The sequence below is a fragment of the Acinonyx jubatus genome, chromosome C1, assembly GCF_027475565.1.
Source record: "Acinonyx jubatus isolate Ajub_Pintada_27869175 chromosome C1, VMU_Ajub_asm_v1.0, whole genome shotgun sequence".
NCBI lineage: Eukaryota > Metazoa > Chordata > Mammalia > Carnivora > Felidae > Acinonyx > Acinonyx jubatus.
The window spans coordinates 78927652-78942492 of NC_069381.1; the positions used below are offsets into that span (position 1 = coordinate 78927652).

Below are 14841 nucleotides of genomic sequence, written 5' to 3' on the forward strand. Positions count from 1 at the left end.
CCCCGCCGACACCCTGGGATCAATGAGCCTACGTTAAATATTGGATACCCCTCCTTCTCTAATGCAATAATGACACCAGCTTTTAAAAATTAAGATTTCCATTTTAACCCTTGGTGAAGAAACTTGGTGAGTGAGCCTACGTGTTTTGACGGAGTTCCTAGGACACCACCCTGTGGGGAAGGGTAAGAAGAACATTTTTTTTTCCTCAGAAAAGAGATAATAGGTTTACTCAGGATGTCACTCAAATTTTTACAGCACAGAGAAAATTGCTCTGTCAGTGAATGTGCCACACAGAGAAAATTAGAACTCGTGTGGCTGGATTCCCTCGCAAAGTTAAAAATAGGGGCAAACAGAGCCAAAAGGATGACATATCCTCTCAGCTTCCAGCTTTGCTAGTGAAACCGATTGGAATGTTCATTAAAATAATCACAGAATGCAGCACGCCCATAGTTTGTTATTGGTAAGACTGTCCCAGAAAGACTGGATTTTGATCCAGCGGCTTTGGGAAGAAAGGGAGAGTTACCACTCCCATTTCAGAGATCGGCAAACCCGCGTACAGTGGGAATTAAGCAGTTGTGCTAGGGACCCTGCAGGTCAGCAGTGAACTGGAGATAGGTCAGAAAGAGAGAGGAAGTGTAGACATTGGTGATAAGGTGATAACTAGAGGAAATTAAAACCAAGTAGTGTGGGAAAAGAACAATTAGCCAAGACAGAGGAGCAGGAAGGAATACAGAATGAATTACAATCAGAGGAAACAGCCAGTAACAAAGGAGAAGGGACGGGAGGTGGGACACCGGGTGGGAGCTTGAGAGGAGTCAGAAGAAATGATTTAGGCAGGCTGGCTCTCTTTGGTTCCATCAGGGCCTTATTGTTTGGTTGCTGAGGCTCATAATTTAACCCCTTTATACCTCAGAGTGTCAAACTCTACAGTAGCTATCTTTATTCATGAAGCTCTTTGAGACTGTTACATGAATATTATGAATTCCAGATGAGAATGACTTCATAATTAATTTAGAAAAACCTGTCTGTCACCCCAAAAAAAGGGCAAAAGTCTAAGCTTGGATCAGTCAGCAAAATCTTTCCATCAGAAACCTAAGAAGCATCTATACCACAGGTATTAACAAGTGTAGATGGTTTAAGACCAAGAAGGCAGTTTTCATGAAAATGAGATAGTTTTTTAGAGAAGACACATAGCAGTATTTAAAAGTTATTTCTGTGACTATCATAATTACCTAAGGAGATGAAATGTTTTTATAACTAGTAGTAGATCATGGGAAAAAATACGGTTGCTTTATGACAATAAGCATGTGCTTATTTTTAAATCAATGTGTTTAGCATACATGATTATTGGCACAAGTGAAAAAGAGTTACCATGAGCCCAAAATAAAATTATTTTTGACTCACTCCTAAAAATCAATTGGCAGAAAGCTAAAGGAAGCTCAATTTTGATCAGCCCGGATGTAATATCACGGGAGAAAGGCAAATAGAAGGATGAACCACAGAAGCTGGTCATTGAAGAGAATGGAGAGTTGATTATAAAGTAGATGAGGATGTTAAATAGGATTGGAAGAACCAGATACTATTACAAAGGGTTGATTGAGGGCAAAGTGGATAATAAGGCAAAGTAAGGCTTCTTTGAAACCCTCTGTGTCCAGGAAATGACTTAACTGCTCAGAAAAACTACTAAATGAGGAAGGACCACATGAGAATAACCAAAAATGACCATGGGAAAAACAGAAGGCTCTTGATTTATAAAACCAGCATGCTTAAAAAGAAGAGGTTTTAGAAAGGGGTAGGAGGACTGAAACAATACTAACAGGGTACAAAAGTGAACTGAGAAAAATCTGGAGTAGACAGTGATGGAAGAATGGCTTTAGAAAAAGCCACACGATGAGATATTCTTTAAATACCTTAAAAGCCATAGTGGGTAAGGGAGAACATTCAGGAACTTAAATTATTGAAGTAGGTTTCATTTTAATTTATTTTAGTTTAGTGCTTTGGTCTTGTCTTCATGAAGCCAATAAAATGTATCAGCAATGGAAACAGGGTCAGAGGAGTGATAAATTAAGGGCAATTAGGAATTTCCCTCCAATAAACGAAGAGGATTCAGGAAGAGGTAACTCCTGAGCGGGAAGAAACACTGCAGAGATTAATGCTGCCTTAATGCAGCGTTTGGATGCCTCCTTGGAAAGGTAGAGATATTCAGGGAAACCGGAGCCAAGTAAATCTCACACGTTTCTAGCAACAGACCAGGCAAGGAGCAGGAAATTGCTAGCCTTTCCCTTTTAACTCAGAAGCAACTGAACAGTGTAAAGGTAGATAAAACACAAGGATGAAATGACCAAATCCCTAGCTAGGTATAAGTTCAGAAAATAAAGCAATCCAGTTTTGAGAAAAGTTACCTCTTGATTAAAATCCTTATAGAGGTTTTGGCCACTTACATTTATAGAGAAGGCAGGTGAATACACATTTGTTGGCAATATCATCATATTCTACAAATGTTATGTGTTAACTAGTATCTCAGAGTAGAGACTGGTTAGGACATATTGAAAGCGGACGAAAGTTCTCCCTGCTTTGAGACTGGGACACTCTCAAGGAGCTGACATCCAGGTGGACACAAAAGTTCCCACAAGCTTGGCCATCCAATGATAGGAAAATACCTAAGCTTTACAGTGAACACAAGAGCAAGAGAATCTCAATCTCAGATTCACCCACAAAGAGAGGACCTCACAGAGAAGGTATCCATGAGGAAATCTTTGAAGAGAGGGTGTGGGGAAAACAGTTTGCTTGGCAGAGAGGGAAGGGGACATAGGGTACTTCTGATACAGGAGGAACCTCTGAGAAGGTCCAGAGTCCAGACTGGGAAATCAGACTGAGAATTCCTGGGCAGAGCTTGGTAAGAGCACACGTTTTGTAAGTCATGATGGGAAAGGTAAGGTATTCTAGAAAAAGGCATTTTATGGCATGGGCTGTAAGGTGAGGTGAAGTAGGTTGGAAGTCCAGCTCCATCACTGTAAACATTTTTTAAAACCTCTCCGTGCTTTGGTTTCCACCCCTCAGAACTTAGCTTACGGATTGTTTCAAGAGTTAAGTGAGATAATCATGCGGTTTGAAGTGTTAGGGTTCAGAGCCAAGGCCAAGTTTCTTTCTTGAGATGTCTTTGATGCAAAAAGGTGTTTTTATTTTATTTTTTATTTTTTAAGATATTTTATTTCTTTTATTTTTTTGAATGTTTATTTTTGAAAGATACAGAGCACAAGTGGGGAAGGGGCAGAGAGAGAGGGAGACACAGAATCCAAAGCAAGCTCCAGGTTCTGAGCTGTCAGCACAGAGCCCGATGCAGGGCTTGAACCCACAAACCGTGAGACCATGACCTGAGCTGAAGTAAGATGCTCAACCTACTGAGCCACCCAGGCGCCCCTAAAGATTTTATTTTTAAGTAACCTCTACACCCAGTTTGGGGCTCGAACTTACAACCCTGAGATCAAGTGTTGTGTGCTCCACCGACTAAGACAGCCAGGAGCCCCTTCGGTGCAAAAAGATGCTTTTATTAAAGCATGAGGCAGGACCCATGGGCAGAAAGAGCTGCATTTTAAGTGTGAGGGCTGACAGACTGTATACTTGGGAGTTGGGGAAATAAAGACCAGGGGAAGTTTCCGAAAGGGCTTTCATATGTTAAAGAAGACTTACAGATCCTAAACACCTGACTATCCTCAAGCTAAGGTTTTTTGTTTTTTGTGGGTTTTTTTTTTTTTTTTTTTTTTTTTTTTTTTTGCCTCTAAGCAGGCATTAGCATTAAGACTGTAGGGAGTTTCAGGAGAAATGTTTTACCCTGCCTGCCTCAAGTATTTGTCAATGGGCTGTAGGTTATAAGGAAATTTAATTTTATCTCCATTTCCTTTGGCCTTTGTTCTCCACATCACCTCTGCCCCCCCCCAACAATTTTGACCCCTAAATCTTTAAGGCTGCTGAGGGAGGAAGGTCTTATCTTCTGTAACTTGTTCCTGCTGAAGAGGGGCAGAGAGATGTCCCTACCTATGGGTCAATATTGGTCAGTCTGGGAATGTATAGGGGAGTTACGAAAGGCAGAGGCAGCTGAATCCAATGTGGACAGTAAAGAAGTATCTCTGTGGAAAGGATCATCTGTTGATGTGAAGTCATCGTAGTGATGGAGTCTCAGCAGAGAGACACTGAAAAAGGCAATATGTTAGGATGAATACGGCTATAAGAATGAGAAGTGCAACAAAGAGACCCTTAATAGTTGTCCATAATGCCCCTCCAAACCAGTAATGTAACCAATCACTGAAAAGGAGGGAAAGATTTTGTAGAGCCTTGATTTGGGTATTCATATCTTTTAATAGCTTTGTGACATTTTTGTGATCATCTGGGATGTATACACAGCATCCTGTGTTAATAATGTCACATGTACCACCTTGTGCTGTTAGGACATCAAAAGCCATTGTATTTTGTAGAACAGCCTTGCTTATCTGTGCGACTTAAGTATTAAGTAAGGAGATGCTGTTCTGTGAATCATTGAGGACCTTCACGGTGCATTTATTAAGGGCTTCTATACGCCAAATTACACTTTCTAATCCTACAGATGGAGCAAAAATGGACACCAAGTGATTATCTGTTTTTTAGACTGTGTCCATCTTATTTTTAAATTGGGAAGATCACCTGGGGGAAGTGATGGTTGGATAACGCACCCGTGAATCCAGGCAAAACCTAAGGTGCGACGATGACCTAGAGGATATGTGGTTAGTTCCACATAACCAGTGGATTTCATTTGGAGCCAGCCATCTGATTCCAGGTCGCCTTATCCAACCAGTAGCAAGCCAATCGGCTGCCTGGAGCATAATGGTTTGAGAACCTGTTCTTTTATTTATTTATTTATTTATTTATTTATTTTTTCAACGTTTTTTATTTATTTTTGGGACAGAGAGAGACAGAGCATGAACGGGGGAGGGGCAGAGAGAGAGGGAGACACAGAATCGGAAACAGGCTCCAGGCTCCGAGCCATCAGCCCGGAGCCTGACGCGGGGCTCGAACTCACGGACCGCGAGATCGTGACCTGGCTGAAGTCGGACGCTTAACCGACTGCGCCACCCAGACGCCCCGAGAACCTGTTCTAATGATAGCCATCCTAAATGCCATGTGCTATTTGCCCAAGTGTCATATGTATGATTTCTTGCCTCCCCCATAAAATTGCCGTTGGACTGAACTGTCCAGTAGTGGGTGTGAGCCATAAATATCCATCCCAAATTTGATATATGCCATCCTCAGTATAGTGATAAGTGGGGTTTTGTAAGTTAGGCACTCATTAGAGGGCATCAATTCGTGGGTTTGTAAAGTCAGTTAATATTTTAATAGTTTGAGGGTATGAAAAAGTCTGGTTATGTCTTGGTAAATTCCATGTTCTATTGGTCATGGGCTGGGAAGAAACATTCTAAGTAGTGATAGATTTATCAATGAAACGTGGTATCATTATATATTATTTCTGAAATATAAGTATACAGAGAGTGCCAATCAGTGCCTTGCAAAGGGGAAAACCCACCAGGGAATTCAGATGAACTTGACTTGAGCAAATTCCATATATCCAACAAGTTGTTTGAGGTCGCAGTTCAGTATAATACTGTGCCCGTTATAGAAAGGAATTGTCAGCTAAGATAGATGAACAGAAAACAAGGAGAAAATATACAACCTTCATTGTTGTTTGAAGAGGAATTTTAGATTTTCTACAGGTTCACAGGTGTAAGAAGGCATGTTAGTTTGCTCACTGGTTTCCTGTGAAGGAGGTACAGGTTTTATTCTAGATATGAGCCCATGAAGAGTGCCCCTCTAATTTTACTGCAGTGGGAGTACATATGGACCTTTCTATTTTGGATTTAAATCCCCCGCTGTATTTGACTTCCAATCTTTTAAATAAATCATATCTCCAGGACTTACGTGCGGCGGACTTTCAGTTGTAGTTAAATCAGGTTTGGGGAGCATGTGATCAGTATACTCATTAAGTAACTTACCATTAAACCAACCTTAAGTGAAAAATTTGATGGAGTATTATAATCTTGATCTAATAACAAGTCTACTGTAAGAAATGGCTTTCCATATAATAACTCAAAAGGGCTAAGTCCTAGAGGTTGTTTTGGAGCTGTTCTTACTCTGAGAAGTACTATTGGTAAGAGAGTAACCCAATTTTCCTGGGCCTCTGGGCTAAGTTTAGTAAGGTATCATTTTAGAGTATGATTAGCTTTTTCCACCTTCCCAGAGGATTGTGGAAGCCAAGCTGAATGTAGAAAATATTTAATTTTTTTTTTTTTTAGAAAGAGAGAGAGAACTGAGGTGGGGGGTGGGGTGCAAGGAAGGGGCAGAGGGAGAGGGAGAGGAAGAGAGAGAATCTTAAGCAAGCTCCATGCCCAGCAAGGAGCTGAAATCAAGTCTGATGCTTAACCAACTGAGCCACCCAGGCACCTCCAAAATATTTAATTTTAAAATCTTGTGCTATTTATTTGCATAGTAAAAGAAGGACCATTGTCACTCTGAAGGGCTCATGGAGGCCAAATCTAGGGATAATTTCTAGCAAGAAAACTTTGGTTATTTCCGTGGCTCTTTCCATTTTACATGGAAAGTCTCGATCCACCCAGTGAAAGTATCAGCAAACACCAGTAGGAACTCATAGCCTTTGCAAGGAGGCATTTGTGTGAAATCAGGCTGCCAGTCCTCTTATGGATATGTCCTATGGCTTTGGATTGGTTTTAAAAGTGGGGGAGGGCAGACTGTGTCTTCCAGATTTACTTGTGCACAAACAACATAGGATCGGCAGACCAGTTTTATTGTAGCTGTTAAATTTATTCGATCAAATATGTTTTTAATACAATGTTTTAAAGTATTTTGCCCAAATGAGTAGCCTGGTGTAAACCCTGTATTATCTTCCATTGGTTATTTTTGGGTATAAAGATTTTTCCCTTATTATTAACAAGCCAGTCCTATGCATTTTTTGAATATCCTCATTCCTGCACTTTGTGAATTTCTTGGTCTGAATAGATTGGAATTATGGACTTTATTGGAGTTAAGATTGGTATGAGACTGAATATTTATTTTGCGCTGCCTGTTTGGCTGCATGGTTTGCCAAGTTGTTTCCTTTAGATTCTAAGATCATATCCTTTTTTTTTTTTTAAGTTTATTTATGAAAGAGAGAGAGAGAGAGAGAATGAGAGAATGTTTGCATGCAAGTGGGGGAAGGACAGAGAGAGGGAGAAAGAGAGAATCCCAAGCAGGCTCTGCACTGTCAGCACAAAGCCCTGTGCAGAGCTCAATCTCACAAACTGTGAGATCATGACCTGAGCCAAAATCAAGAGTCAGATGCTTAACCGACTGAGCCACCCAGGTCCCCCTAAGATCATATCCTTCTGAGGTCCTTTGAGGTGAACTGCAGCTACCTCCTTAGATAGATATACAGCCTCAAGAAGAGAAATAATTTCAGAGGCCCCTGGATGGCTCAGTCAGTTAAGTATCCAACTTCGGCTCAGGTCATGATCTTGCACTCTGTGAATTCAAGCCCTGTTTTGGGCTCTGTGCTGACAGCTCAGGGTCTGGAGCCTGCTTCAGATTCTGTGTCTCCCTGTCTCTCTGCCCCTCCCCTGCTTGTGCTCTGTCTCTTTTTCTCAAAAAATAAATAAACATTAGAAAAAAAAGAAAAGAAAAGAAAAGAAATAGTTTCAGGCCCATATTTGATTGGGGAATTACGGCTTGATAATAATCCCCTTTCCTTCCTCCATGGGTATGTAGCAATTGAAGAGTATGGATAAGTGCTATTAATTCAGCCTTTTGAGCAGAAGTATTTGTTGGAAGGGCTTTTGCCTCAGTGGTCTTAATTAAACTAACTATAGCACATCCAGCTTTTCTCTCTCCCTTATCCAGGAAGCTACTGCCATCAGTAAACCAATTATCATCTGCATTTTCAATAGGGGACTCCTTTAAATCTGGTCTGCTAGAATAAACAGGATCAATAATCTCTGAGTAGTCGCAGTCTATCATACAAGTATAATGGCCAGGCATAAGGATAGCTAGGCTTAAGCTTTGACAGGTTTTAAGTATTATTTCAGGTGTATCTAGCCTGGTATTTGCTAAGTGGCCTCCCGTCATCCATTGGTGGCCTTTGGTTTCTAAGACACTCTGGACCAGATGTGGAGTCATCACTCGCAGAGACTGTGTCAGAGTAAGTTTTGAGGCCTCTTCTACTGGGAGGCCTCTTGCAGCCACCCCTCGAAGACAAGCCGCCACCTTGAGCGACATTATCGAGTGACTTCGGAAAATAGCCCACCGGTCTTGTTTCACTTCCTAATTTCTGGGTAAGAACTCCCACAGCTTGTACCTGTTTTTCTGCTTCATATACAGTGAAAGGTTTTTCTAAATTTGGTAAAGCCAAATCGGGGGCTGGCAAAAGCTTTTAATGTTTGAAAGGCCGTCTGCTGGGCTTTAGTTCAGAATAAAGGTTCCTCGTCAGGGCTTTTAACTGAACCATACAATGGTTTGGCTAAGAGCCCAAATCCAGGAATCCATACCTAGGAAAGTGTAAACTGGGAAGAACCTGCTATTCCTAGGGAAGTACGGAGTTGTTTTCTCATAGCTGGGGGTCCAGGATCTAATATAGTCTTTTTCCTGTCAGTAGACAGGATATGGTGACCTGGCGTTAGCTCATATCCCAAATATTGTACTTTCTGTTTAGATATTTGCATCTTTTTAAGGAAGATGCAGTACCCTCTCCTGTCTGCCAAGAAATCAAGTAAAGTTACAGAATTGCCATCAGACATTTCTCTCGTGGGACTACGGAATCAAATATCATCCACATACTGAACTGTAGTCCCTTGAGGCAAGGCGATAGCATGAAGGTCTTTACTAAATGCAGTCTCAAAAAAGGTGAGGACTGTCTCTAAATCCCAGTGGTGGCTTGGGGAGACCATCCATGTTAACTGAATAGCCTGGGGGCTCAAAGGTGAGGCCCATTCAAAGGCGAATAGTGGCTGCATTTCCTCACTTAGAGGGCTGCAAAAGAAGGTGTCTTTTAAATGAGTACTATAAACCAGTGGGCATCACCAGGGACCTGGGTGAAAATAGTATAGGGATTTGGGCCTATGGGATGAACAGGCATAAAGCTTCATTTATAGTTCTCAAGTCTTGTACCATTCAATAGTCCCCACTTGGCTTTTTGACTGGTAAAATTGGATTGTTATAAGGAGATTGACAAGGCTTTAAAATACTATGTTTGAGAAACTTACCAATAAAGTGGTTGCAATCCAGCCTTTGCCTCAGGTTTTAAGGGATATTGTTTTCTATGAAGGGTAGTGATTGGGTCCTTTATTTATTTATCTTTTTTAAATGTTTATTTATTTTAGAGTTGGGGGCAGGGACAACGAGAGGGAGACAGAGGATCCAAAGTGGGGCTCCAATTCGGAACCATGAGATCATGACCTGAGCCAATGTTGGATGCTTAAGCGACTGAGCCACCCAGGCACCCCTGGTTGGGTTCTTTAAAATCACTTTAACTGGTTGGGCTTTAAGAGCCGTCCTAGGGCTTCCTAGGATGTCCTAGGACATCCACAATCCCAGACTTGTGGATTTATTTCCTTCCAGCTAGTAGTAGGGATAGCAGGATAAGGTTTTAGCTCTCCAGGTGTTAAAGAGAACAAGCCTCTTTAGTAAGGGAAAACCTGCTTCCCAGTTTACACATTAAGTCTTGTCCAAGTAATGGAGTAGGACAAGACAGAAGAAGTAGAAAAACATGAGTAACCCATTGACTTTTGTATATACAGGTTAAAGGCATTGTCCAATGGCACGTAGTTTCCCCTTCTATGCCAACAATTTTATGGTTAGAAAAACAAGCAGAACCGGAGTGCTGAATAGGAACAGAGAAAGTGGCTCCTATATCAATAACAAAATTGATAAACTTGCCTTCCACATCCAGAGTAATCCAGGGCTCAGTCATCTTGATGTCAAAGGGAGCCAGACCAGCCTCAGGGCCCCATCACGCCAGATCCTCTGGTTCCTGCTCTCAGGCAGGGAAGTGAGTTCCTGTCTCCCTCTCTCTCTGGAGATGAGGACAGTTTTTCTTCCAATGTCGTTTTTTTCTTACAGACAGGACATGGCCCTGGTGGAGAACATTTGTTTAGACATTCTTTTTTCCACTGTCTGATCTGACCACAGTGCTAGCATGGAGTCTTACCTGATTCTTTGATACCAGCTTTTTCTTTGGCCCCTGGTTAGTCTGGTGTCGTGGGGAATCCACAATAGTGGCAGCCAATATTTGAGTCTATATTTTACCCTGCATTCAGCTCTCCGGTCCTTTCCTTGCTTTAAGGCCACATCTGTATTATTGAGGACTCCAGTTGCTACCTCTAGTAGGTTCTGGGGGAAGAGGGAAGATTTGAGGACCTAAGGACATTTTAGTCAGTTTTTAGTGGCTGTCAGGTGCCAGCTGACTTATAAAATGCAGGTTTAGTATAGTTGTTCCCTCAGGTGAGGTTGGGTCCAGATTTGCATTTCTACGGATAGCTTCTATCAAATGACCCTGAAATAGAGCTGTATTCTCACCAGCTCCTTGAATAACTTCCTGAATGTTATCAAAATTTACAGGTATAGTGAATCCTTTTTTCATTCCTTCTGTTAAACAAGTAATCACATGATCTTACCTTTCCCTTCCTTGTCTGTCCTCCTGATAAGTTCAGTGTGCTTCGGTATTTGGAACAGCAGCGCCCCCTACCCGATAACGTTCCCTATCTCTGGTTGCCAGAGATATTCCAAATACATCCCCGATACAGTTCCTTTCCTCATGGGTGCAACGAGTTAATATGATGTATATATCTTGCCAGGTCAAATCAAACAGTATATACACTTGTTAATTGTTAATTCAATAAATTGAGAAGGGTTTTCGCAATATTGTCCTAATTGCTTTTTTCTTTTCAGTCAAAAGTTCTCACATATTTATTACTAACCTACTGGTACAGAAGCATAATAGCAGAGAAAAATCATTTCCCCGATAAAGCATATCTATTGTTCAGGTAGTAGGGAGGTTTACAGAGTGATGGGATAGGAACACGTGACCTTCATGCAGCATAAATATGCGTGCCATCGCACGAGCGATCTCTTACAGACCCAGCTTGGTTCTTCTCCAATGCCGCCTCTTGGAGTTGTACCTGATTTTATTACCAGTCTTCATCTGAACTCACTAGGGAATGGGATGATTCTGCTTTTGTTTCCTGGCCAGAAATCGCTTGATCCCGAAAGTCTTGTGAGAAGACATGGCAAGGATCAGTCACCCGCACACATCATGATCCGTCCTAATTATTATTTTATCTGGGCCAGGTCTGCCATGGAGAAGGGGACATGGACTTGAATCATGCCCATTTCTCCATTGGCAACTTCCCTAAGAAGATGCATTCCAAAGTTAGCTGGAACTCCTGCAAGATAAGGAATCCCACTCCTACTTTGTCCAGCTGGGCTGGGAGCAGACAGGTCTTGGGGTCTACAAGGAGGAGGGATAGCAACAGAGCCAGTGTCCTCTTTGTCTGGACTGGTCAGTGACTCCTGAAGTAGCCCTGGCTTATTAGGAGGAACGGGCCTATTTAGACGGTCATCATCCAGTATATCCAGATGGGGTTTATGAACCTGGTTGGTGGTAACACATTCTACAATAGGCCCTCACGTCCGAATCCTGACTTAGGGCCATGAAGGCCTGGATATAGGTACCTCAGTCCATTTTCCCTGCTTCTTGCAGAAGAGATCTGATAGATCATACAGAAGCTTAATGTCCCAATAATGGCCATCTCCCCTCATCTCCTAAGGAGTACTGAGGCCATGCAATGTTACAGAAGAAGATCAGTTTTTTCTTTCCTAGATTTTACAATCTGAATTGATTTCCGTGAGTTAAAAGGCATCCCAAGGGAGAATCCTTGGGGGCTGAAGAAGCTCCCATGCTTCTAGAAAAGTAGAAAAGGTCCACTGCCAAACATCCCCTGCCCCTGTCTCCTGGGTGACATCCCAGGCGCAGGACATGTCAGAGCTTCTTGGTATCAAAAGCAATCTGAGGCATTCTTTGAACGAAACCGCTGTTGGTCACCATTCCCACTGTAAAGACCTGTAGGAGGGATACTAGCTACCACCTTCCCCTTCCCCATTTGCTTTCTAGACTATAAATGGGTAGCACTGAATGGATCAAAATACATGCTTTGCCTTGAAGAATCCTTCCTTTTTAACCCATAGAAAGCACTAGGAGAGTTTCTCAAGGGGAAATTACCCAACTTTATAATTTAAGTAGCCAGTAAGGGACACTGATGGAAAACAGTAAAGACAGAAATCCATCATGATCTAACTGACATTCCAATACATGTAGTCTTTACAACCAGCTTCCCTAGGGAAAGATCCTGGTTGGGTTTAATTCAGTCGGTTACTGGTTTTGATGTGCTCCAAGTGGAGGTCTCGAGGCCAGAAGCAGCTAGGCCAGAGATGTGAAGGGTGTCACATTAGACCAATGAGGAGGAAACCTCACACGGGAGTCTTAAGACTGAGCTGTCCTGGTGAGTTAGGTGGCTGTCCTGTGCCCAACACAGACAACTTTTGTATAAGAATGGGAATAAAGAGAGGGCATCAAGTTTCTGAGTCTTTATTAGCATTCCGGCCAAGGTACTAACTTCCAGCCAAAAGGCAGGCTTTCTCTTCCCCATAGAGGAGCCGTGGGTTAGAGGATTGCAGCCTGAGCAATTGACATGAGAGTGTTCCAATAAGACCATACTCCCTGAAAAGCTCCTGAAATGAAAGTAAAGGGAGAGGAGAGGAGTACTTAACCAAGTTTGCACCGAGGCTCAGAGTCCAGATGAGAAGACGCAGGCCTCACGTTGGGGTGCCAAAATGATGCAGTTTGAAGTGTTGGGGTTTGGAGCCGAGGGCCAAGAAAGAATTCTTCAGACTTCTTTGGTGCAACAAGGTGTTTTTATTAAGACACGGGGTCAGGACCCCTTGTGGGCAGAAAGAGCTGCGCTGTAAGTGTGAGGGGTGACCGATCACATAGTTGGGATTGGGGAAGGTAAAGGCACAGGGAAGTTTCCAAAAGGATTTTGGAATCCTTGGTCTGGTGACCAAGATTTACAGATCCTAGAGGCCTGACTATCCTCAAGCTAAGGTTGTTTTTGCCTCTAGCCAGGCATTAACATTCAGACAGTTGGGAGTTCCCGGAGGAATGTCTTATTCTGCCTGCCTCAAGTATTTGTCAATGGGCAATAAGGAAATTTAATTTTATCTACATTTCCTTTTGCCTTTGTTCTCCACATCAATAATATGTGAAAAATAAGAACTCTAACAATAGCTATCACTGTGAATGAATTGTCATCAGTGTGAGGATGAGAACACACACCTTCCTAGCTTCCTCAAGGTCATCTCTGGCTGACTCCTATGGCCTTTTCCAACCTGTTATGCTCTCCAAAGACCAGAGCCCCACCTGGCCTTTTGTCTCTAAGAGGTCGGAGGAAGGCCCACTTCACCCTCAATTTCCCTTTTTTCCACTCAGTCCATTTCTTCTGTGTTGATCTGCCCTCCTGTGTAGGAGAACACAGTGCCCCACTCCTTTCCAAGGCTACCTCTGACCCAGCCCAATCAATGGTTGCCTCAAGCCTCTGGCAGCAAGACGGTCTCATCACTAAGTCCCACCCACTCTCCTCTCTGGACTCCTTTCCCTCAGGCTCTGGCCGCGCTCTGCTTTTCTCTGGCTTCTCTGGCTTCTCCTCTTTTCCTCCAATGTTCAGTATTCTAATGCTAACTTCTCTTCTTCCAGCAAGAGCAAAAGTCCTCTCTGCATTTTGAGCCCTCACTGTTGAGACGGTGGCTCTGAGGGTCACCAAAGAAGAATCTAACCTGTTTTTTCTTCCTCTTCTAGTCTAGCTTCTTGTGATTCTGCATTTACCTTCAGTGACAGGTTGTTACTCTCTGTTCTGATTGTTCCTCTTGGAACAATCTTTTCTTTACTCAGTCTGCTTCTGTACACATCTCTGAGGATTCTAGACTTAGTGTGTTCTGTCTCTTATGCTGTCTTATGCTGTTCTGTCTCTGATGTACTGTAATGCCCCCGATTTCGAATCCGAGAGACCACCAAGGAGCCGATACCGATGCAAACGCACGAGGGTTTATTTGCAAGCTCGAGCTTGGGCCCAAGTATACCTGACACAGCAGAGCAGGGACTTGGACCCCTAGGTTAAGAGGCGTAGCAGTTTTATACGGGCCAGTGGCCAATGAGATTGTAACACACACAGAAAGTTGCATAGTCATGTCAGTCCACATGCAGGTGGCCAATTGAATTACAATTTACCCTATAGTAACTGTTTGAACTAGCCTATCATTCTGGTCAGAATTGGCGCGCAAGTTTGGCGGGCAAAAGGCAGGGTTTACATTCTTTGGCGGTTAGGGGTTCCGTATTCCTATACGAGCCAATTTCCAGTAAGGGTGTGCTCAGCAGCTTGACTAGGGTGGGGGAGTGTCTTAGGCAATAAGTAGGTCATGTGGGGGTTATACATGAGATGGTGGGTGTAGCACAAAATGGAGTTAGTCTTTCTCTGCTTGTCCAGGGGTAGGGGAGTTTTGTTAAATTCCTTGGGTCCCACAGTATTTCCACTGGGCAGCCTCATCAAACCTACCACTTAACCATTTCTCTGCAGGCCATTCCTTCACCACCCTCCTAGGGTTGGAATTTCCAGTTACCTTTGAAAAGCTCATGCCATTGCCTTTTCATTTCATCTATTCATCCATTCAGGAAAATATTTGAGCACCGCTGAAACATCATCTATCTCTAAAATCACCTTT

At 42.7% G+C, this 14841-nt stretch overlaps 2 protein-coding genes and 1 long non-coding RNA gene across 5 annotated transcripts in view; 1 reads left to right on the plus strand and 2 right to left on the minus strand.

Annotated features, from left to right (window-relative positions):
- ABCD3 (ATP binding cassette subfamily D member 3) overlaps positions 1 to 14841 on the plus strand; it is a 163833-nt gene that overhangs the window by 10905 nt on the left and 138087 nt on the right. The gene's annotated exons all lie outside the window — the stretch shown is intronic.
- The window catches only part of LOC113599249 (uncharacterized), a 34456-nt gene continuing 19624 nt past the window's right edge, over positions 10 to 14841 (minus strand). Inside the window, exons 4-5 of the long non-coding RNA XR_008295052.1 lie at positions 5124 to 10144; positions 10 to 4870 (exon numbers count right to left, since the gene is read on the minus strand). This is a non-coding gene — a long non-coding RNA (uncharacterized LOC113599249). The remainder of the gene's footprint in view (positions 4871 to 5123; positions 10145 to 14841) is intronic.
- On the minus strand, positions 6300 to 13790 carry LOC106968135 (60S ribosomal protein L39-like). Its single transcript, XM_053214491.1, is given in 1 exon segment — positions 6300 to 13790. A coding segment is annotated over 1 exon segment (156 nt). The 5' UTR covers positions 11297 to 13790; the 3' UTR covers positions 6300 to 11140.